The 22764-nt window shown below is 44.5% G+C and overlaps 1 protein-coding gene across 1 annotated transcript in view; it reads left to right on the forward strand.

Annotated features, from left to right (window-relative positions):
• The window catches only part of pcsk7 (proprotein convertase subtilisin/kexin type 7), a 31674-nt gene extending 11163 nt beyond the window's left edge, over positions 1-20511 (forward strand). The window contains exons 11-17 of the mRNA XM_061718976.1: positions 502-606; positions 9825-9927; positions 15834-15990; positions 16132-16226; positions 16345-16450; positions 16602-16719; positions 19719-20511. Of these exons, the coding sequence (XP_061574960.1) occupies positions 502-606; positions 9825-9927; positions 15834-15990; positions 16132-16226; positions 16345-16450; positions 16602-16719; positions 19719-20003 (969 nt within the window). The 3' untranslated portion in view covers positions 20004-20511. The remainder of the gene's footprint in view (positions 1-501; positions 607-9824; positions 9928-15833; positions 15991-16131; positions 16227-16344; positions 16451-16601; positions 16720-19718) is intronic.
• Positions 20512-22764: the final 2253 nt, after the last annotated feature.

The raw sequence follows: 22764 nt of genomic DNA on the forward strand, positions 1-22764 counted from the left end.
TCCACAAAAATGACCAGAATGAACACCCAAGTAGCCAGAGTATTCTTTGCTGTATTGGGAGCCTGTTTTGTTTCTTTTTATGAAGAGGTTATTTTTAAATCTTTTTAACAGTCTTCAGTCTTTGAGTTTTTAATTTAATTTAATGAACAAGCTGCGTCGTATCTAGAGATTATTAACTAAGGTAGGTCTGCAGTTACCGAGCTTTCACTGCAGAGTCCAGAACTGAAACTCATGTTCATGTTAAAGGGGCCATAAAAACTAACTTAAGGTTTCCTCATTTTTAAACAGAGATTATGTGTTCTATATATAGACTTGTATTGTTTTTATTTCTTGTTACATGATTTGTTTCCAGTTCCTGAACACTTGGCGTTCGTATATTTATGTCCGTTGCAATCTGATGGCGATGAAGACTGTCGTAATTTATTTTATATGTGTGTGATTTACGTTGCTGGACAAAAATACTGAGCTTGGCTGTATGTTATGTGTTTTCTCTAAAAACAGTGTGACAGCAGTGCTGACTGGCAAGTTAATGGAGCGGGCTTTTCTCACAGCCACCAGCATGGTTTTGGTCTGCTCAACGCTTGGAGACTCGTTAATGCCGCCAAGGTACACACACACTGTCAACACACCAAGAGATCAAGCTGTTTTGTCTAATAAATCATCAAGTGGTTATGTTTTAAATATATTAAAAGGTCTGGGATGGATCACAAACCCAATGTGTTGTGGAATAAAAGTGTCTAATAACTCTGTAGAAACACATTGTAACCACTAGGTGACTGCAATATCTGAATAAGACTGAAATAACATAATAGCGCTCTTAGATAATATGGCTCGAATTAGGGAATTATTTAATTATCTTTTGCATGCTAAAGGGTCAAAAAGTATGTCTCAAGTTTCAATACAGGAGTGACACAGAGTCATCAGTCTTACAGAACAGAGCTCGGTGCTCTTTATACAAAGTAACCTGCAGATCTTAAAATAACATTTTTGCAGCTGTGTCAGACAACTAAACCCAAACTGTGCAGATGCAGTACCGGTCTGACCTGAGTGGACTCATAACGACCTCACGGAGGGACTGGAAACTCTATATATATATATATATATATATATATATATATATATATATATATATATATATATATATATATATATATATATATATATATATATATATATATATTAATGCATATTATAATGAGGAATGTCAATAATTAATAGAATAATGAAACAGTTTAGAAATGAATGACAACTTCCTAAACCACAGAGGAAAAGTGCACTGGCATGTTTAGTGCTCATTAAATGCCCGCAAGACGCGAGCCAAGGAGGGAACCAAAGACGGCACTGTTTACCTCTACGGCCACCAGAAGCCAAACACGAAGCCCCAAAAGTCCAGGAGCCAGTTAAACACTTCACAGTACTATCCACACTTATTATCGGGTAAAACCCCAAGAGGGGAGAAAAAACTCAGAACCACCAACTACAAAAAGAAAATAAGGAAGTAAAACACATCACAGTTCTGTTTCTGATTCAGAACCAGAGTCAGAAGATGATGAAGGCAGTTGATATCAGGCAGCTCCCAGTATCGTCTCATAAAAACAAGGAATCACACAGCAACACAAACATGGGAACCACACACCAGATAATCTGAACTCCTTCAGTCGCACCTCAGTGCCCTCTAAGTAAAACTCCTTCAATGACGCAGGATTCCTGGAGTGCCGTGTGTATCTCTAATTATATGACAACAAACCAACGTCACCGTGAGTCGTCAACATGGGGTTTTATAGGATAATGTTATAGTTCAGGTAGGTTTTATACTGTGACCCATCTTCAATAAGCCACAATGAGCCCCGCTTGCGTTTTTGTGTTTATTTTCCAAACTTATGACGATTAACTACAATCATTACAGGTGAAGAATGACGGAAGTTAAGAATAACTAAGCTCAAACGGTCAACAGAAAAGTTTGCAAAACCCCCTCACCCCCATTACCTGTTGGGCACTCCCATATCTGTTAAATAAGAGCCGACCACACCCCTAAGCAATCACCTGAGGTGTAGGAAAATCCAAACACCTGTGCCACCATAGCAACCAAACAAAATACTCTGAGCCACTAATGTGATCAGAGGCCCAACCATCTTTCCTTTTGTTATTACAGTATGTCTTTTAATACTTACTGAGAAGCACCTAGAGGAAATTTACTTTGAAATAGAATGGACAAATTGTATTGAATCAAATTGAATTTGAAAAGAAAAGCCAAGGGTTATCATATATGCCACATTATTTTTTTTTTATAGCGAGTGAACCCACCAGAAACGCTCAAAACGGACAAATCAATGATCGTAGAAACAGACGGTTTGGAGCACCACAAGCAGCAGTCCTGGTGAGATCACAGATGCTGTGACCCACACTGCCCGTGGAAACGAGCAGGAATTTTAAAAATAGTAGGAGTAACCATGTCAACATCAAATAAACATGAGTTCTTAATTTGAGGGACAACGTTTGAAGCCGAATCACAAGCGAATACTCAGAAATGGCATATTCAGACCTTAGGATTAATATGCCACCAATGTTTACCCGTAAATGGCAGTTGTCATGCAAACAGGCGCTCTGAATGTCCATGGTAAAGACCAACGGCTCTCCCTGAACCTCAGGTCCCCTTAGGGAGGAGGAGTGAAAGGAGTGAGGGGAACAGGGATGGTTTAATTCCTAAGTAACAATTATAATTGACACGTAAAACATGTACTAATGTTAATAGATTCTGGTACCAGCTGTTTCCAAGGAATTTTTTGTGACCGAACAAATGATCCAAACACAATAAAATAACCAGTAACATTGGCCTTAGCAACATAACTGAGGTCAAGCACCCATTCTCTTCATCCAGCGTCTGGGTAAACAGACGGGAGTAGTCAGGCATCCCCGAGCAGGCGGAGCTAGTTTCAGCTCATGCTTCATCCGCTTTAGGAGTCCAGACCACCTTGAGCCTGCAGGCCCCTCCCATGGATGAGAGAGCCCAGAGGAGCCTCTAGTGCAGCGTGACATGCTGTGAACCTTCTGCAATAAGAACAGGGGCCTAAAAAGGACATCATTTGTTTCTTTGTATCATCTGTTTCTTTGTAACAGCCTTAGGAAGTTTTTGAATGGCCTCCACACATTTAGGTAGTGACGGTCTGCCTTCAGCAGAGATAACATGCCCCAGGACGGTGACTTGTTTCTGCACAAACTGGAGTTTTGACAAACTTTTTATTGTGTCAGTCCCACACTGCTCACGGGTAGGACCAGCCAACACATCTGTGTGCTGCAGTACCAGGGTCAACACCAGAGGGTCAAAGCAGCGTTGTAGAGGGTAGGAGACTCACGGTAACCTTGACACAGAAGGCAGGGCCAGTTTATTTGTATAGGACAATTCAACAACAAAGCGATTTAAAGTGCTTTATAGTGCTTATTTATTAAAAATATCATAGTGGAAAAAAAGTATGATTTTAAAGTTAAAACAAAATTTTGTACAAAACCACACTCAATATTTTGGCATTTATCTAGAGTCTAACCTGAGAGACTCTAACCATTTTATCAAACCAACAAATACACCGCATTAAAATGGGGAGACACAAAGGTCTAGCCTTGTCTAAAAGTTTGGGGCTTCACTTCCATGTATGACCTAAACACCCGACGATGCAGACGATCCAATCACTGACGTCCTGTTTCTAATCTGAACCTGATCATTTTAACAACATCCTGACATTTAAGACTCTAAAGTTAGGTCCTTTTGGACCGGACTCTGCTCTCTTGAGTCTCTCTTGGTCATAGATGGTCAGATCCTACTGTGGCAATAGATTTGAATACATTTAATACTTTAAGTAAGTCTGGTTTTTGCTTAGTCCAGAATTATCATTCAGCCTACAATTTTGCCAGTGTGTGAATAATTACGTCAGATAATTTTGGCTTTAGTGCCAGTTGAAGAGTTTTAAGCCCCCGATGGCTCAGAACTGTTTAACTCGACCTCAATTTAGGTTTATTTCTAATGTAATTCAGGTCATATTAAAGAATTCAAATTAACTTTAATGTTCATAAGCATAGACGGGCCCTTTTCCTCTACTAGAACCTTAAAACAGAGGTTTTCCACCAGTTATGAAGACTGTGATTCTCTAACTTTAGTCATGTCCAGGGATTTGCCAGGTCTTAACTCGACGTTGCAGGAACAGGTCAGGTGATCTTGGCCGCTCTTTACAATACACTCCAAGTCCAGGTGGAGCTGGTGTAGGTCTCCATGACCCCCACTGCTGCTTCCCAGCAACAGCACATCAACAGTCTGGTGAATGCAAACACACATCAACAATGACTACGTTTACATGCAGTCAAAATTTGGGTTATTGCTAATATTCCGGTTACTGAAACATTCGGAATATTCTGTTTACATGCGTGAGCAGAGGTGGACAGAGTACTCGACCCCAGTACTTGAGTAAGAGTACAAATACTACTGGTCAAAATTTACTCCGTTACAAGTAAAAGTAGCTCAGTCAAAATATTACTCGAGTAAGAGTAGAAAAGTACTTGCTTTTAAAGGTACTTAAGTATCCGAAAGTAAATGCTTTTAAATTTACTTTAAGTAAAAGTAAGAGTAAGAGTAAATTTCTTATTTTCCACATCAGTAAATTACTATATTTTTTCTAACTTAATTTAAGGATCTTTTAACTCTTGTTTCTGAGAATGAACTCTTTGAAACCAGCTGCACTGATGTGCTGCTTTTAGAACCACAATGTTATATAAAACCTGCAGAAACACCAAAAACAAATCAAATGAATGGGATCATAAGAGGACAGTAGATGATGCAGAGTTTATTAACAATCATGAACTGAAACCAAATGAACCTGCACCATCCAACTAAGTCTGGATCCCCCTCAGAGACCACTGCTTTACAAAAAACTACATCTCTGCTTTCAATAACTCAATGTTGAAGTCACTTAACTTTACAGGAAGGACATGTACCAGTACAATATAGCAATATAGAGCATAACAAACTGTCTCCCAATGTCTGTCTTCCTGTGTCTGTCCATCTGTAGTATGGAAAGACGTTAACACCAGAGAGGAAAAAACATTGACACTGTACGTACTGTCCATCATATTTGAACTACAAATGCTCTGCATGGATTGTTCTACCTATATTAGAAGAAAAAAGAGCAGACCTGAAAGTAACGAGTACTTTTCAGCCTTCCCATAAATTTACTCGAGTAAAAGTAAAAATATTTGTCTTGGAAATGTATTCAAGTAAGAGTAATAAGTACCGAATAAATCTAATACTCAAGTAAAGTACAAATCCTCTGGATATGTACTTAAGTACAGTACTCAAGTAAATTTACTCCGTTACTGTCCACCACTGTGCGTGAGCAAACAGGGTTTTCCCTGTATACATGGTAATTAATCATTTGGGTTATCTGGATCAAACCAGCGACGCGTGGAGAATGTGATGACGCAATTACCGTCATTTCCGCTTCTTCTTCCTGTATCCAAATTCAAAACAAATGCTGCTTCGCGCAACATTTCGCTCACCTTCTTTTAAATCTCGCTATCCCCGTACTTTCTATCGTCTACAAATGCCAAAATGTTCATATCCTTCATTACATTTATGAAGTGATTAGTCTCCTCCTGGTCTTGCGTTTCTCCGTGTTTATAAGAACTTCCTGGACTCAAAAGACCAGGATTCCTTGTGAACAGAGCATGCGCAGAAAACAAATTCATGTTCCGTTTGATCGGGATATTCCGTTAGGCGTTTACATGACCGGGTTTTAAAAGGAGTAACCCAGGGGTCATATTCGGGTTTTTAAAAACCGGAATATGAGCAAATTCGGGTTATTCAAAGGGGTTATTGGTGTTTACATGGCCGTGCAAACTCGGGTTATTGCCAATATTCGGGTTTTAAAAGGGTTATTGAGTGCATGTAAACGCAGTCAATGTCAGTCTCTGAGAAGGAAATGTCCTTCAGTTTCTCCAGATCAACACTTGCTGGACAGTCCATCGGCAATGTCCCCCACAGCACAGGTCAAAACAGATGGCCCGTATTTGACCATCCAGGTGTTTCCACTAAGGGTGCTTTCACACCTGTGGCCCGTTTGTTTTGTTCCGATTCAGGGGCTAAATCGATACAGTTGTTCCGTTTCTCGTTCGTGGAGTTTGTGTTCACAAGGCAAAAGTCTGTACCGTTTCAAAGCTGTTAACAAATTCCATGCGCGAACCAGCTCCTCTCTGATTGGTCAAATGAACGCGGAAGGAGTTTCCTCTTCCGCACCCCGGGATAAACAACACGCCCCTTTCAGCGCAGCGCAGACAGCAGCCGTTGGCTTTGGCTGATTTATGGTTCCGCGTTACACCAACGCAGAGCCTACGGCATAGAGTACGGCGTAGGCTCTGCGTCGATTTAACGCAGAACCATAAATCAGGCTTTACCCATTCATTTATGTGCGCTCGGCGCAGAGCGGAGCCCGGCAGCGGACGAGAGAGTGCCTGCTGCAGCCGGGTTTGCGCTGCGCAAACCCGGCCCGAATTGAACATTGTTTAATTTCAAACAATGTTTAATTTGTGCCGTGCTGGGAAGTGGGAAGACATCTCAGCACGTCCAATAGGAGAGGAGTTGGTGGAGGCTGGACCGACTCCTCTCCTTGCGCCGCGGCAGCACATAGCCTACACATGAATGGAGTTGTATCGGTTGCTGTGTGGATCATGTTCTCACTCCAAATAAAAAAAATGAACCGTTTCAGGTCTCGATTGGAATCGTTCCGAGACCACCTCTCCTAGGTGATCTCGGAACGCTTGTTTTGTACCGTTTCAGAGCGCGATTGCTGTGTTCACATATACCAAAACGTTCCGATCTTGAGAGGGAAGCGTTCCCTGTACCGGAACAACTGCTTGAAACGGTACAGGTGTGAAAGCACCCTAAGTGTCAGACGTCCTCCAACATGACAGCAGGTCTCTCCAGTGTTTCAGATAGTTTGAGTTTAAACACGACCCCAGATAACAGTCAGGTTCACATCCACTCTCGTGTCAGCGTGGATGTCAGTTGGAACCTCCCCTACAGGGCAGAGCATCACCACAGCAGATAAAACCCCTCTGGTATCAGGTGTGAGGAACATAAAACGAAAATATAAAAACAAAGAAAAATGCATCATCTAATAAAATGAACTACAAGCAGAAGATATGTAGGAGACTGATTTTCTTCAGCCACGTTGGATAAAGGTTGTGTTTTTCTCAGGCTGAGAGGAGAACTTCACTCATTTACTGTATGTTCCCATGTTGTCATTCTTAAATGAAAATATTAAGTGATGTCACCACAAGAAGGGTTATTAAAGTTTTAAAGGGAGAATGAAAACATTTATTGTTAAATTTACTTCCATGACAACGCTGACGCAATCCATTTCGACCAGCTCTGACCATCGCGCCAACCATCCTTTCAAACTACGGGTTGGGGTTAGGGGTTTATGGTAAAAAGACAGGAATAGTCAAGCATTCCCAACGCAGACGTAAATCTCAGCCCATGAAAATGCCTAGACTACATCAAGAGGTCAGACTCGTGCACCCCAGAGGCAGCTCAGCCAATGGCCCGCAGCCATCATTTCCTCATCAGTCATCGTGCAGCACAGTAAACAGTAATGCAGTGACCTCAGCTAAACACAGCAGCGATCTTTAACTTTAACATTGAAAACAACATCCAACAAGTTTGATGGGACACGAACCGGCTTATCAGGTTCATGCGTCCGTGCAGTCAGTACGGTCAGGTCAACTCCTGGGTGTTTAGATGTTTAGTTTGTAGAGCTTTTCAGCTTTTTTGTTTAGTTTGTAGAGCAGTTTAATTTAGATTTACTTTATTAATCCCCGAGATGAAAGTAACTAAAATGATACGCCTTAGATTTTACTCCCTTGTTTCCCTTTTTTCCCCATTTACCATTTTTTTTTTCCACTTTTCTTTTTCCATTTCTCATTTTCACAATGTCTCACGTGCACAACTTTTCCTCCATGCTCACTGGACGATAACCTTTTCTTTTTCTTACTAATTACCTACTATTAGTAATAATTGTCTTAACAAGCATCTGAATGAGGAAAATTAGCTGGTAATTTCGTCCCGTCAGCTTACTAGCACTCGAGGCACGAAGCCCAGGCTCCTCCCCCCGGTTCCCCTGAAACAGAACTGAGCGCAGCATCCGTTTCAGCGGTGGAGGCTACTCTTGGCGCACGCTGCAGACGTGCTCCCAGCCAGAGCCAGAGAGAAGCTCGACATTACACGGCCCAGACCCACAGGTCTCTCTGTTCCACATAACTGTCGAGATTCAGGCCACACAACAGTGCGCTACTGATTAATAGAAGCCAGCCGTCGCCGTCAGCCCAGGTTCGTTTCAGGCACAACCTCAAAAAAGACCGCCCTGTCCCAGACCGGGTCCCCTTAAGCTGCTCGTTCACTAGTCCTCTAACTCAGTGTCTCCCAACCTGGGGTCCGGCCAGAGATCTCTGGGGGGGCGCGAAACTTTGTCTGCTTTGAGGATATGCAGTTGTAAAAATTATATTTAGACACGTTAAATAAATAAAAAATCATAATAACACACCTAATGGAATACAGTAATCCAAGTCTGTATAAACCCACTTAGAAATATATTTTGGTAATTTTAAAATACTAAGTTATTTATCAGGATAAAAACTTAAAAACGTATTATTATATCATTATTAAACATTTAATCGTACTACTACTCCGACAGGTTGTTAAAGGAAAAAATGTAAAAAAAATGTTGCTCTCATATTAAAAGAGACATTTTTCAGAAATATTTTTATGTCCTTGCAATTATTTTTTGTGCGTATTTTATACATTGGTGACACAAAAGGAAGGTGAAAAAACCAAAGTACAGGGTAAACCACAGAGAAATGTATCAAAAAAACATAATTAATGTTAATTTTTTCAATTAAAGGTTTGTAACGAATAACTTTACTCTTTTGCTGCTAGTACGTACGGGTTGGGGGGCCCGACTGGTCTTAGACACAAGTAGGGGGGGCTCCAAGGAAAAAATGTTGGGAACCACTGCTCTAACTGATGGGCGACTGATCACGTCAGTCTTAAAAGCATAGATCTACAGATCAGCGAGCATCAAGTACAGCCAAACTCCCAGAAACGCATGATAAAAGTCATGTCATCAAACGGCAAACAATAAACACACATCCACCTAACAAAACACATAACAAAATTCACTCACCCAGCCATTTACTGCATATTTGATAAAAGAAAATAGAACTGGTAAACGGCCCAAAGCTGACATCAAACCCCTTCCCATCAAACCCTGTCAGGGTTAGGCTTAGCAGGCTGGCAGGTACTGTAGTCTCCCATGGATGTTCACTCTGCAATGGGGGAAAATGTACAGACAATGTCCCTTCATGGTCGCCAAAACTGTCTAATACCTCCTGTAGAAACACATCTTAACCACTAAGGTACTGCAATAGCTGAATAAGACTGAAATAACATAGCGCTCTTAAATGATATGGCTTGAATTTGTGAATTACTTAATTATCTGTTGCATGCTAAAGAGTGAAAACATACATCTCAAGTTTCAATGCAGGAGTGACATAGAGAGTCATCGGTTTTACAGAACAGAGCTCGGTGCTCTTTAGACAAAATAACCTGAAGATCTTAAAATAACATCTTTGCAGCCGTGTCAGACAACTAAACCCAGACTGCAAGGATGCAGTACCGGTCTGACCTGAGTGGACTCATAACGACCTCACGGAGGGACCGGAAACTTGTATCACACAATGTCATGGCCACCACTACACTTTAGTTATGTTTCTGTCGTCTGTTTCAGGTGTGGGAGGCGGCGCCTTTCCTGGTGTCCTATCAGAGCTCCGTCATAAAGGAAGAGGCAAAGATCCTGGTCTATTCCGACGAGCTGGTCCGTACCTGGAATGGTAATGCTCTCTGTTCATACTCAGCTCCGTCACAGACGGGTGCTTCTCCAGGTTTACACATCGCAGTATGTCGATGGGCCCATCTCTCAATCCCTCTCAACACCCGCCTGTCCATATTAGGGAATGTTCACTTGTGTACGTTTCCTTGATGAGTTTTGTTTCAGTTATTCCTTTCTTTTTTCCTTTTATAACTCTGCTCAGTAGCTGTAGTTGTTTCCCAGTCACTGCTGTCCACTCCGAGTGATTCAGTAGTCTTTATGTAATCTGGCCCTCTCGTGCTCCTTCACAAATGTTCCTGCTGGTGATCTCATGCTAGCAAAAACATTTCCTCCTCCCTCGTCTCATTTGCTCTCCACCCTCAATCTTTATCTTCCCTCTTTTATAGCCCCGTTGAGTCGCTGCGTGTGTGTGTGTGTGTGTTTGGTCATGCAAGTTTCAAAGCAACCTTGCTGATAGTTATGGAGCAGAGTCAGAAAGCATGTCTGGGTTTATTTAACAAAAAAAGTGAAGTCTCATCAGAAATGAAGCTGCATATGGTTCGCATTTTCTGTCTGGGTCAGATCTCTGGTCGTCTTTTGGTAACTGATACGGTTTGGATCTGCTTGTCACACTTAACAGAGTTTGCTAATGTACTTTTTATATCTTCAGGCTCCCTGGCAAGTCCAGCGCTGTTGAAACATTTCAGATTTTCACTTTTGCACTGTTGACTGTTGTCTCTGCTAATGTACGTCTGCTTATGTCTGTGTCTCAGAGCGTTGAGTTGGTTGTAGCGGCAGCAGACGCCTAAGGCTTCAGGCATTTCTGAGGTGCAGAAACGCAAGAGTTACCTCTAAATGTGTGGTGAAAAATTCAGAAACCCAGAGAAGGGTAATTCATGCAGCTGTGAGAAGCACAAAATGCCCTGCTTTTGTTTACAGGGCACGCTCAGAGATTGTAATCGCATAGTTTTTCCTGAATCAAATCATTATTGACTCAGCATGTTAAACCACACGGAAACACGCAGTTGCAGAATGGTTTTACTGGAATATGAACAATCGCTTGTCAATGCTGAAACCAACTCGACAAGCCCGCGTCCTTGTGGCCAGCTCCTGCTGTTTGTCTTCCACAGGGCTGCTGTGAGGGGAAACACAACCCTCTGAAGGACGCAGTGGAAATAAAGAACACAGTGATCGTGAAATGTATATGACAGCTGCTGGCATAGCTGCTTCTTCTTTATTTGTAGTCTCTTGGCATGTTCGGAGGCTTTTCAGTGTGGTTGCCTGTCCTGCCAATTGAATGGTTGGGGGAAAACGCTGGGGTCTGATGGAAAAAGGAAGCTCAATCCACAGTGATCCCACCCTACAACTCAGAGGTGCTAGCATCCTGGATAAGATAAGTTATTGCTAAGTTGTGGCTCATTAGTGTGTAAGAAGTGGACGTAGCCACTGAACTGACATTGAGGTCAGTCTGTGGTTGTTGGGGAGAGAAGTGACCATATTTGAACAAGAATGTGCAACTGGAACCTGATCCTTTATCTGCTTGGATTATTTTTATGTATCTTATAAGCTTATCTATTTCCCCAGGGGCTGATTTTATGAATTGTAATCATGATACTGATCAATATTACAATTTGTTTATCTGACTTGAAGGAATAATTGATTATCTCAGTATTTCATGAGTTTGGAGTTTGCAGCACTTGCTCTGACCTCACGTCTGTCCCAGGGTGACATGGGCAGCCTGTCCTCTCCATTCTCTGATCTCAATTTGAAAATGAAAAGTTTGTTTACAACTATGTCCTAACATTTGAACAAACCAGCCTGCTGAGATATGTGGGTGCAAATATCTTTTTTTTTTAATCATTAGGGCCCGAGCACTGACGGTGCTTGTATCTGTAGGAATTTTTCATTTATTTATTTTTTCCTTCTTCCGACAAAGTGAGGGCCTTTTTGCCCCCCTAAACATGCCCCAAAAGTCACCAAATTTTGCATGCAAGCCAGGCCTGGCAAAAAATGTGATATTTAATGGTTTACATTAATGGGCGTGGCAAAATGGCTCAACAGCGCCCCCTAGAAAACTTCGTGCCTCAAGCCCCACAATACGGTTTGACGTACATGCACGAAAATCGGTACACCCCTGTATCATGTCGCAACTTAAAGAAAAGTCTCTTGACGCCATGGCTGAAACCGAACAGGAAGTCGTCCATTTTGAATTAATCGTGTAATTTTGGCGCAATTTATGCCATGTCTTCGGGCGCTTCTTTGCCGGAACCGTAACGTGCACCCAGGTGTGTTATACATCAAAATGTGCGTCTCCATCCTGCGACGACGCGCATTACTTTTCTCAGTCAAAAGCGTAGCGACGATAGATGCCAAAAAGCGCGCCCCCCTTCATCTGATTGGTCGATATTTGATAGTTCCTATTTTCTGCCATAACTTTTGAATGGTTTGATATACAGAGTCGTGGGAGGTGTCATCCGCTAAATGTCCAGGCCTGAAGAATCTACATGCAAGTCATACAAGCTTCCACTGCAGCACACCTGAACGTACACAAGGGTGCGAGGGCCCGTTCATCGCTGCTTGCAGCTTTAATTATTATTGTTATAGTATGCAAAGTGGGCACATGTGGCAGTTTATCTATATCATGTACAGTAACATCTGGTGACAGAGCAGTATAAACCTTCCTTCAGTATGTTTAAAGATGGTCGGTGTGTTGCTATGACAGCACTTCGAATTATATGCGACCTTCCAGCACGCCTTACAGTAAGTGGAGAGGACTAAGTGTTAGGGGTTGTCTCGCGTAGTCATCCCTGTACTGCACCAGTTAGCCATTGTGTCTGTGTATCTCCCCTCTCTGTTTTTCATTCTCTCTGTCTGTTCTCTCCTTCCCTGCTCTGTCCAGCTGGCCTCCAGCAGGAGGGTCCCCCCTCGTGATCCTGGTCCAGGTTTCTTCCCTCCTAAACTGGAGTTTTTACCTGCCACTGTTTGTTATGTTTATATAATAATTGCTCAGGGGTCATGTTCTGGGTCTCTGGAAAGTGTCTAGAGACAACTTCTGTTCTAATAGACGCTATGTAAATAAAATTGAATTGAATAGTCTCCTGTAGAAACTCTGGCTATAAATGCATCTGGAAACTTGCGTCATAAATGTTATTATTATTATTATTAAATCACAAAATCAATCAAACTCTTTATTTGCGAACCATCTCTGCTAGTTCACTTTCTCTTTCATCCATTTCTTCTCTCATCTCAGTTGTTTCCTCCCCCCCTTCTCTTCTCTCTTCACACTCCATCTCTGTTTTTGTAATTCCACTTGGCCTGCTCGCTCCATCTGTCCTCGGCCTCTCACTCTACATCTGTCTCTCTCTCACCACACGTCTGTTTACATTCCCTCTCTCCTCGTCCCTGCCCTGAGGATGTGTGCAGCCCTACATGGTCAGGGAGCACTTTGGCTCATTCGTAGTGAGAGACGAGGAAATGCTCAGAAATTGCAAGACATCCTCACTGGGAGGGTGCAAATTTAGAAGAGTCCCTGATAACATTGCTGAGTAAAGACTGTAGAGAGGAGCCATCCAGAATCTGGTGGAAGATTGAATTCATCGTCTCCTGGCTTTCCTGCTTTTATTCTGTTGCTTTATGAACAATAACAGCCAAAAAAGTGTGTTGAAATTTTTCATTTGACTAATTCCACATAAATGCATGAACCTCCTAATTACAAATGAGGATTTTCCACTAGAACCACTCAGCTCAGCTCAGCTCTGTTTTAAGGGTTTTAGCTGATAATACCGGTTAGTACCTCCTTTTTTTGCACGTACTTGGCCGGGGTTCCAACCGAGCTGAAAAGTCGGGCTGAAAATCCAGCGTCACCAGGCTGCAGGTCCCTGATTGGCCAGACAGCAATGTCTCAACTCCTTCACACCCGCCATATTTAAAACCTAACGTCGACCGATATATTTACTTTACAACTACACTTCGGTACAGGGAAAAATGTCAAAACAACCTGCTCCATGAGGAGCTCCAGACATGTCTTATGCATCCAGAGGGCCTTGCCATGAAGGCCCCACCCACAGTACTAGGGGTGGGCAAAAATATCGATATGGCAATATATCGCTATACTTTTCCAGCCGATTCAATATCGATATTCAAGATTTGAATATCGATATTGATTTTTTTTTTTTTTTTTTTTTTTTTTTTTTATTCCCGATTTTTTTCCCATTATATCACCCAGTGCTCCTACCTAAGTGACAGTCCTGGGCATTGCCACTCTCTACCAACCCTGGGAGGGCCCTGCACTGAGCTCAGGTTTTATTTAATTTTATAATTTATTTTTTATATAACACAATTGCCTGTCCTTAAAAAATGAAAAATAATGGACAGAGGTTTATTTATTTATGGATTTATATCTATACTGACTGATCACTGTGCCTGTCCTTGGTTTTAGTACCCATCTTTCTTGTGTTTATTATCATTTGCCACATAATTAAAGCAACCTCATACTAAATTTAATGTTAATTTCATATGATGTAAATAATATGAAAAACATATACAAATATGTTGTAACTTTAGCTTGTATAGTTATAATAAAACATTGTTTTGACTCAGTTTGTCCCATGAATTGTCACTATAATCTGATGAACGTGCAACTCGGATTTTAAGATCCATCACTATCATCTGATGTACATATATACAACTTGGATTTTAAGATGTGTAATGCATTTTTAAATTTTTCTGTGAACTATGTAGAATATAATAATCGGGATATCGCATAATCGGGATATCGCAATGTGTATCGTATCGTGGCTCAAGTATCGTGATGCGTATCGTATCGTGAGGTCCTTCCCAATACCCACCCCTACACAGTACGGTGGTACTGAACTGTAAAGGAAAACAACTGAGGCCGAGGCGAGTAGTGGCGAGTGTCGAAAAGGGGCATAAGTGGGGCTGTGATGTCATCTTGTCAGTGAGAATAGTGTAATTAATCAGGTCTGTCACGGTGTGCTCTTCATAGTTTAGTCGCCATCGTGTAGCACTCTTCAAATGTGAGGGGAGACTTTTTTTTTAAACTTACTTACTTTTTACATCAAAACAAAAATGTTAACTCTTTCAATAGATATTTTCATATCAAGCGACACGTCTTTTGGTTTCAGTTGACCCATCCGTAAGGCCCGCCCCCCCCAGTTGCTGCTGCTAACTCAGACAATTTATCGGTGTTGTTGTTGGTTTTGTGATAACGACTGCCTGTGTGAAAACCCTGTCCCTGGACACGGAAGGACCACCGTTCATCAAAGAGCGTTCAAATGGGACTTAGATGTGGCATGAAGGGATGTCTGCAAAATCCTGAACTAGATGCAGTTGGTGATGAGGTGGAATTGGAGGCAAGGACAGATCACAGTACAAATGTAGTAAAAGACGATACATAGTTCACCTGTTTGCGTTTCCCTTCACTTATTTAGAAAATCACAAAGATAAAAACACCTTTCATTGAAAAATATAATAGTTGTAATAGCTGAATGTATTAAAAGAAAAACCCTTGTGAGTAACATCTGAGGGCAAAACATGAAACAAAACAAAAATAATCTCTCATTAATCGTCATTAAAGTAAAATATTCAATTCATCTTGATATTGATTTAAGGTCATATTACTCATATAAAATGTTGGCCATTTCTACATCTTAGATGTGTAATTATCTGGTTATGTGGGTCTAAAAAGATTAAAAAACATTTGATTCTTTAGGATCAAGAGGATTTTTAAAATTCTTAACTTATTTGGTGAACGTTGAAACGAGAATTAGGCGCACATATTCAGAGGCTCACGGCCCTTTACGTTGTCAAATTAAAGGTCAAATTCTCCTTTTCCCACAAGTTCTGTGATCAGAATATGAAAAGGTCAAGACGTGCAGACCGAATGAGCCGCTCTCTCTTCCTCCTCAGTCTCTGCTGCTGACCTGAAACAGTCGGGGATGGAGACACTGGAGCACGTGGCCGTTACCGTGACAATATCCCACCCGTGCCGAGGGAATTTGGAGATTGTGTTGGTCTGCCCCAGCGGGATGACATCCGTCATCGGGGCTCGCAGAGCCATTGACAGGTCTGTGTTTGCATAGATAAACTACTAGGAGGAGAATAATAATAAATGACACATACTGGCATTCATGTTTAAAGTAACTCCATGTGCCTGTGCTGACATGCAGAAAGTATTTTACAGTCGTTTTTGTTTTTGTGCACATAGAGATGCTGCGGGCTACGAGGACTGGACATTCTCCACGGTACGCTGCTGGGGGGAGGAAGCTGAAGGCCAGTACATCCTCAAGATATCTGATCACAGTAAGACACTGCTGCACACTGAAGCAAACGACTCACAGAGCTGGAAACACTAGTGCACACCTGTTTCTGTTAAAGCAACATTTGAGTTTTAATTAATTACCCGTCTTTGCTTCTGCAGAGGAGCAGGCGTTTGACCAGTGCGCTGCTGTGGGCGTGCTCAAGGAGTGGAAGCTGACCCTGTATGGGTCGTCCATGACCTACAGCGAAGTCAAGGACAGGCAGAAGTAAGGACTTGTTCATGTTTGTGTGTTTCATCTTATCAGATTTTCATGCGGTCATAACTGCTTGATCTGACCAGAATGCGGTGATGTTTAGCGGCTCACGCCCTCTCACTGAAGCATGTGATGCCACTTGACCGTGTGTGTTGATTGCCAGGCTGGTGGAGGAGGCGATGAGCGGCAAATATTTGGACAGCAACTTCTCTCTGCCCTGCCCTCCGGGTTTGGATATCCCCCCCGAGATCATCAGCCCCTTCACCTCCAACAACCTCAAGGTAAAGTAACACCAACATGCTCACATTTACTGAAGCAACGGCTTCTGTCAGACTTTAAACTTCTCTCCTCTGCACACTTGGGACTGTGTTTATTTTAATCTGGAACAATAAAGGTGTTAAATCTTTATGAAATCTCTAAATTCAGGCAATACAATACTTTTCTATTTATTTAGTTAAATACTGTCTGTTTTCCACACATCAAGCTCAACCAGTTCAACATGTAGAAAAGCTTTCAGTACACCGTTCCTCTCCGCTTTAATGTATAAATTAGGGCTGTTCGATTAATCGATTTTAAATCGTAATCGCGATTATGTAATTTTTTTTTTTTTTTTTTTTTTTTTTTAACCTTGTCTGCACACATATTATTGATTGATACCATGACGGTAGAAACCAAAAGTGTATATATGTGCATTATTACTATATGTAATATATACATATATATACGCACACATATGCGTACACATACATAAATATACACATACAAACCCAGTGTTTTTTTTTTTTTTTTGGGGGGGGGGGGGTGACGACATCCACTGCCAATCCAGGAAGCAGGAACACACGGAGACACACGTCAAGCACTGGAAATCTGCAACAAAAAACCACAAACAAAGCACGAAACCGGCACGGAGCCATCCAAAACACGAACAGCAATCGACCTAAATCTTGAGATCTGATCGCAGTCTGAGCTAAGCTATCGCTACCGCTACCTAAACCCAAAAACTAGAGAGCCAGCATGCAGGTGAACAAGCCAGTGTGTATGTCTATGTGTGTGTGTGTGTATGTATATGATCGTGTGTGTGTGTGTGTGTGTGTGTGTGTGCGTGTGTGCGTGTGTGCGTGTGTGCGTGTGTGCGTGTGTGTGTGTGTGTGTGTGTGTGTGTGTGTGTGTGTGTGTGTGTGTGTGTGTGTGTGTGTGTGTGTGTGTGTGTGTGTGTGTGTGTGTGTGTGTGTGTGTGTGTGTGTGTGTGTGTGTGTGTGTGTGTGTGTGTGATAAACCAAACAAAGCTCCACCTGAAGTGTATCTATAGTGGGGGAGGGGGGGGAGCAACCCCGCCACCCGCGAGACCAGAGGCCGACAAGGAAGAGCCCGGAACCCAGGCCACCGGCAACCCCACAGAGGGGAGAAGTAGGAGGGAGGCAACCCACCGCCTCCGAGGCCCCCCCCCACCCGGCGGCGGCCGAGGGGGCCCGCGGGCGGGGCCCCCACGGCGCGGAAAGAAGCAGCCAGGGATCCCGCGGCGGCGGACCGCGACCCAGGCAATCCCCGGCCACCCGGTCCGGGCCGGACACGCGGCCAGGAGGCCCTCACCCTTCAGGCCAACGACCCCCACCCGGCAGGGGGCCAGCCTGCCCGGAGAGACAGAGCCGCCCCGGCCGCCGACGTGGGCAGGCGAACCCGTCCCCCACGAAAGTGGCCCTCCAAGACCAGAGGGGCGCCCCGCCGTAGAGGCAGTGGGGGGGACCGGAGACGGGCCCGGAGAGAGGGAACCCCCCCAACAAGGCGACACCCGCGCAGGCCCGACAACGGAGGGCCCCAGACCCAGGCATCCCATTCATTCATCCATTCACCTATCCGATACCTATACTAATAATAATATAATATACTATACATAATAATAATAATAATAATACTAATAATAATGATTATGTAATTAGAACGCTGTTAAAACGTGAAAATCGTAAAATCGATTTTTCACTTTTTTTTTTATTTTATTTTTTTTTATTTATTTTATTTTTTACCTTGTCTGCACACATATTAATGATTGATACCATATTAATGATTGATGGAAATACCTCTCAATACCTGCGACAAGTGCCCCATCGGAGAGGCTCTTTAGTGTAGGAGGGGGCGTTGTAACATGCCACCGGTAGACCGGCTCGTGTTCCTTGCAAAAAACTTGCAAATGTGAATAGCAAATGTAATGACTGACATTACACACCTCTACCTCCTTCATGGGTTGCATTATTATTTAGCATGCAAAGACCCAGTTTAGTTTAATTAGAAAATGTCTTGTTTTATTTAATTGGAAATATAACTTACTGTATGTTTGCAAGTGCTGATTTGCTGATTTTTTTTTTTTCAGAGATAAAACTTTATATTTTATTATATTTTTTAAAACTTTTTTTCAACTTATTTTACAGAGTTTTGCACTTTATTCATTAATTTTTTGTTTAATAAGAGCAAAGTTTGCACTTAAAGCCCAATGGGGCAAATTTTCAATAAAAAAACAGCATATTTGAAATCATTTCTTTGCCTTTTGTCAATTCACAAAATAATCGTAATCGTAATCGAAAATCGGATTTTGAGAGAAAAAAATCGAGATTTTATTTTTGGGCAAAATCGAACAGCCCTAGTATAAATCTTATTTCTAAATTATAAATGTGTAATATGTTAAATTGTATTCAATATATAATATTATTGCTGCTGTTTTATTACCATTCCTTTTAATCTCTTAATAATTAACCACGGATACTAAGTGTTGCAGTTTTGCAGGAGTGTCTCTGTTCATTCTCGTTCAACGCTAGATTTCATCTGCTCAATATTTTGTGCTCATTCTTGTCTAAATGTCATCGTCATGATAAAACATTGATTTATGAGAGGGAGGCAGGCCTTTGGGCACTGACCTCCTAAGCATCTTGAATATTTTCATAGTGTTATGGCCTTTAGATGTTGAATTCTCCAAAGGCTTTTAATGATTATTTTCCTATGAGCTTTGGCGCAAATTGTTGGGCCTCGGCCCTCCTGGCTTAGAGCTCCAAAGCCTTGGTGAGAGCTGCTTTGATAGCTTGTGTAATATTGCAACATCTCACTTATCACCTTAATATCATAACAGTTGCCACAGTTTACCTGAGCAGTGGTGACGTTCAGAAACAGTCACTTATCTTCTCTTAATCCCTTCCTGATTTCAGTTTTGTTCATCATTATCAAGAGGGATTTTAAGATTTGATTTCATCAGTTTTGACTCTCTCTTTGCTTTTTTTGTTTACATTTCCTCCAGTTCCTGCTGTTGTTTGGATGCTTTGCTCTTTTCTGGTCCCTCTACTACACCCTGGAGGTTGCACTGGCCCGCATGGACCTCCGGGGCCTCCTGCGCTGGCGGAGGAGTCGGGGCGGCCACCAGGCATGGAGGCGACGCAGAGGGAGAGGAGTGGAGGAGGCCATGGGGGAAGAGACGGATGAGTACAGAGAAGAACAGCAGCAGGACCCAAGAGTGGAGCTGCAGACTGTGCTGGACTCTGAGGCCAAAGTGCCACTCATCACTGGAGAGCCGCCAGAGACATAGCGGCATGAGTGGGAACATGCATCCCTGCTGTACTCCCGAGACGTCTCAGGCTTCCTCCTCCTGTCCTCACTCTGGACTGCTTCTGGTCCCGCTCAGCTTCCAGCCCCAGTGGTGGTCTCCGAGTGGACACAGATGGACTTGAATAAAGAGTGGACTCCTTGTCCTTCTCTGCGTTTCCCAGATAAGTGGCCTTGTATTTATTTGGGCTTTGACTACGTGTGATTTCTAAACCAGTGGCCTCTCGGAGAAGATGAGGGGAGGATAAATCCAGGACGTTTTAAACTTCCTCTGACAGTTAGACCTACATTTATCAGGTATAGGCTGCCCACGGAACGAAAAGGGTTTTTCTGTTTCACTACAATCAAGTGTGAGGACATATAAGGTTGTTTTTAAATGTGCACCCAAAGAAAACTGGTGATGTGACTCATCCGATTTACTGTAGGGAGACTTATGGAGTCAAAGTGATTTAATGTGCACTGAACATAGGAATGAGAGTCGTGGGTGGGAGTGTGACGGTGGATGTGTGTTGGAGGGTGAGTGCGACGGAGGGGGAGTGGGAGTGTGATGGAGGATGAGTGGGAGTGTGACGGAGGATGAGTGGGAGTGTGGCGGTGGGAGAGTGGGAGTGTGACGGTGGGAGAGTGGGAGTGTGGCGGTGGGAGAGTGGGAGTGTGGCGGTGGGAGAGTGGGAGTGTGACGGTGGGAGAGTGGGAGTGTGGCGGTGGGAGAGTGGGAGTGTGGCGGTGGGAGAGTGGGAGTGTGGCGGTGGGAGAGTGGGAGTGTGGCGGTGGGAGAGTTTGAGTGTGGCGGTGGGAGAGTGGGAGTGTGGCGGTGGGAGAGTGGGAGTGTGGCGGTGGGAGAGTGGGAGTGTGGCGGTGGGAGAGTGGGAGTGTGGCGGTGGGAGAGTGGGAGTGTGACGGTGGGAGAGTGGGAGTGTGACGGTGGGAGAGTGGGAGTGTGGCGGTGGGAGAGTGTGACGGAGGATGAGTGGGAGTGTGGCGGAGGATGAGTGGGAGTGTGGCGGTGGGAGTGTGACGGTGGGAGAGTGGGAGTGTGACGGTGGGAGAGTGGGAGTGTGGCGGTGGGAGAGTGGGAGTGTGGCGGTGGGAGTGTGGCGGTGGGAGAGTGGGAGTGTGGCGGTGGGAGAGTGGGAGTGTGGCGGTGGGAGAGTGGGAGTGTGGCGGTGGGAGAGTGGGAGTGTGGCGGTGGGAGAGTGGGAGTTTGGCGGTGGGAGAGTGGGAGTGTGGCGGTGGGAGAGTGGGAGTGTGGCGGTGGGAGAGTGGGAGTGTGACGGTGGGAGAGTGGGAGTGTGACGGTGGGAGAGTGGGAGTGTGACGGTGGGAGAGTGGGAGTGTGACGGAGGGAGAGTGGGAGTGTGACGGTGGGAGAGTGGGAGTGTGACGGTGGGAGTGTGACGGTGGGAGAGTGGGAGTGTGACGGAGGATGAGTGGGAGTGTGACGGTGGGAGAGTGGGAGTGTGACGGTGGGAGAGTGGGAGTGTGACGGTGGGAGAGTGGGAGTGTGACGGTGGGAGTGTGACGGTGGGAGAGTGGGAGTGTGACGGAGGATGAGTGGGAGTGTGACGGAGGATGAGTGGGAGTGTGACGGAGGGTGAGTGTGACGGAGGGTGAGTGTGACGGAGGATGAGTGGGAGTGTGACGGAGGGAGAGTGTGACGGAGGGAGAGTGTGACGGAGGGAGAGTGTGACGGAGGGTGAGTGTGACGGAGGATGAGTGGGAGTGTGACGGAGGGAGAGTGTGACGGAGGGAGAGTGTGACGGAGGGAGAGTGTGACGGAGGGAGAGTGTGACGGAGGGAGAGTGTGACGGAGGGAGTGTGACGGAGGATGAGTGGGAGTGTGACGGAGGGTGAGTGTGACGGAGGATGAGTGGGAGTGTGACGGAGGGAGAGTGTGACGGAGGGAGAGTGTGACGGAGGGAGAGTGTGACGGAGGGAGAGTGTGACGGAGGGAGAGTGTGACGGAGGGAGAGTGTGACGGAGGGAGAGTGTGATGGAGGGAGTGTGACGGAGGGAGTGTGACGGAGGGAGTGTGGAGGTGGATGAGTGTGACGGTGGGAGTGTGACGGTGGGAGTGTGACGGTGGGAGTGTGACGGAGGGAGTGTGACGGAGGGAGTGTGGAGGTGGATGAGTGTGGCGGTGGGAGTGTGACGGAGGGAGTGTGACGGTGGATGAGTGTGACGGTGGATGAGTGTGACGGTGGGAGTGTGTGACGGTGCGAGTGTGACGGTGGGTGAGTGTGGAGGTGGGAGTGTGGAGGTGGGAGTGTGGAGGTGGGAGTGTGGAGGTGGGAGTGTGGAGGTGGGAGTGTGGAGGTGGATGAGTGTGACGGTGGGAGTGTGACGGAGGGAGTGTGACGGAGGGAGAGTGGAGGTGGATGAGTGTGACGGTGGATGAGTGTGACGGTGGGAGTGTGACGGAGGGAGTGTGACGGAGGGAGAGTGGAGGTGGATGAGTGTGACGGTGGATGAGTGTGACGGTGGGAGTGTGACGGAGGGAGAGTGGAGGTGGATGAGTGTGACGGTGGGAGTGTGACGGTGGGAGTGTGACGGAGGGAGTGTGACGGAGGGAGTGTGACGGTGGATGAGTGTGGAGGTGGATGAGTGTGACGGTGGGAGTGTGTGACGGTGCGAGTGTGACGGTGGGAGTGTGGAGGTGGATGAGTGTGACGGAGGGAGTGTGACGGAGGGAGTGTGGAGGTGGATGAGTGTGACGGAGGGAGTGTGACGGAGGGAGTGTGGAG

This window comes from Cololabis saira, chromosome 4, assembly GCF_033807715.1.
Source record: "Cololabis saira isolate AMF1-May2022 chromosome 4, fColSai1.1, whole genome shotgun sequence".
Classification (NCBI taxonomy): Eukaryota; Metazoa; Chordata; class Actinopteri; order Beloniformes; family Belonidae; genus Cololabis; species Cololabis saira.